The sequence below is a fragment of the Chiloscyllium plagiosum genome, chromosome 47 (genome assembly GCF_004010195.1).
Source record: "Chiloscyllium plagiosum isolate BGI_BamShark_2017 chromosome 47, ASM401019v2, whole genome shotgun sequence".
Classification (NCBI taxonomy): domain Eukaryota; kingdom Metazoa; phylum Chordata; class Chondrichthyes; order Orectolobiformes; family Hemiscylliidae; genus Chiloscyllium; species Chiloscyllium plagiosum.
The window spans coordinates 6428728-6430330 of NC_057756.1; the positions used below are offsets into that span (position 1 = coordinate 6428728).

The 1603-nt window shown below is 45.2% G+C and overlaps 1 protein-coding gene across 1 annotated transcript in view; it reads right to left on the minus strand.

Annotated features, from left to right (window-relative positions):
• The window catches only part of LOC122544240 (alpha-2-macroglobulin-like), a 59185-nt gene extending 57814 nt beyond the window's left edge, over positions 1 to 1371 (minus strand). Inside the window, exon 1 of the mRNA XM_043683317.1 lies at positions 1166 to 1371. Coding sequence (XP_043539252.1) covers positions 1166 to 1271 — 106 coding nt within the window. The 5' untranslated portion in view covers positions 1272 to 1371. The remainder of the gene's footprint in view (positions 1 to 1165) is intronic.
• Between the last annotated feature and the right edge of the window lie 232 nt (positions 1372 to 1603).

The following is a 1603-nucleotide window of genomic DNA, read 5'->3' on the forward strand; positions in this document are numbered from 1 at the left end:
TATCTCTCCACCCTGGAGGCTTCCTGCCTCTATTCCTGATGAAGGGCTTTTGCCCAAAACGTCGATTTTCCTGCTCCTCGGATGCTGCCTGACCTGCTGTGCTTTTCCAGCACCACTCTCATCTAGACTCTGGTTTCCAGCATCTGCAGTGCTCACTTTTGCCTGATTGTTGTGTGGTATCCATTCATGTGTTGCTGTGGCCTCTGCTTAGTCTCGCCAATGTACCATGCCTCAGGGCATCCTTGCCTAGCATATGAGATAGACAACGTTGGCCAAGTCACATGCATACCTTCCATGTACATGGTGGGAGGTGTTGCCATGTGTAACGGTGGTATGTCGACACTGTGACAGAGGTTGTGTTGTTGGAGACCAACATTCTATCTTACAGCGTCTTTAAACAACCACCAAACCTCAAACAGATTATTGTTCGCAGAAAACTGCCCAGCTCTCAGGACAACACCATACAACTCTGTCACCACACAGATACACATGCTCAAAAACTGCATGAATCCATATAAGATTCTGTAAATCTGTTTTTGGATTAGAATAAGTCTGAACATTAGGGTACAGACAGCCTCACACAGGACACCTCAAACCTTCCATGCATTATCTGCGCCAACATGGCAGCTATTGTTAAAGTTCACTTGAGAATGCAACTTTAAGAAAGTTCTGGGGTTTACTTACGAAAGAACTGAAACCAACACATCCATTCTAAAAGATGAGAGACTTAACAAACAATCCAGGACTTTTGCATTGTATAATTTCAGTTCCATCACACTGTAAACTTTTGCTGTAAATTCTGTGTCTTATGATCTTATCCTCCACAACCGCCTGATGAAGGAGCAGTGCTCCAAAAGCTGGTGCTTCTGAATAAACCTGTTGGACTATAACCTGGTGTTGTGTGATTTTTAACTTTGTCCACCCCAGTCCAACACCGGCATCTCCGCATCATGGCAGAACACACATGATGGGCTGAATAGTCTTCCATCTTATAGTCTATAGGTTGGCCTGAAATGTCACATCTTTGACTCTGTTTTTGCCCTTTCCTCAGGTAGCTCAGAGTCAAATCTGATTCAATTTCTTTCCCTCAGCAGCACACTATTGATGAATAGAAAAGGGAGGAGAGGTTGTGTTGTTGGAAACCAACATTCTATCTATGCTGTACCGTACTCCTCCACACTGAAATTATGATGGAATTGTCTCCTCTGGTTCTGCATTCCTTCGATCTCATATGTCCCCAGGAGCGGTTCACGCATCAGGTCAAAGGTCATATCCACAATCCCCTGCCGGGGCTCCACATCTCGCCATTGTCCAATCCTGTTTCTCTTCGGGTCCTATCAGAGACCATGGAAAGAGACCGGAACAAAAATATGTTCAATGTTGAAGACTTGAATCACCTACCAGGGACAAAGCATTGTCCATTGGTTACAACATCTCTTCACCCACGTGACTCAATAAACTTAAATGAGTTTAATAACAGAGGGGTAGGTGGCATTGAGGGGGCAGGGAGGCTGCAGAGGATTTGGACAGGTTTGGGGAGTGGGCAAAGAAGTGGCAGATGGTGTGCAATGTGGGAAAGTGTAAGGTCATACACCTTGGTAGG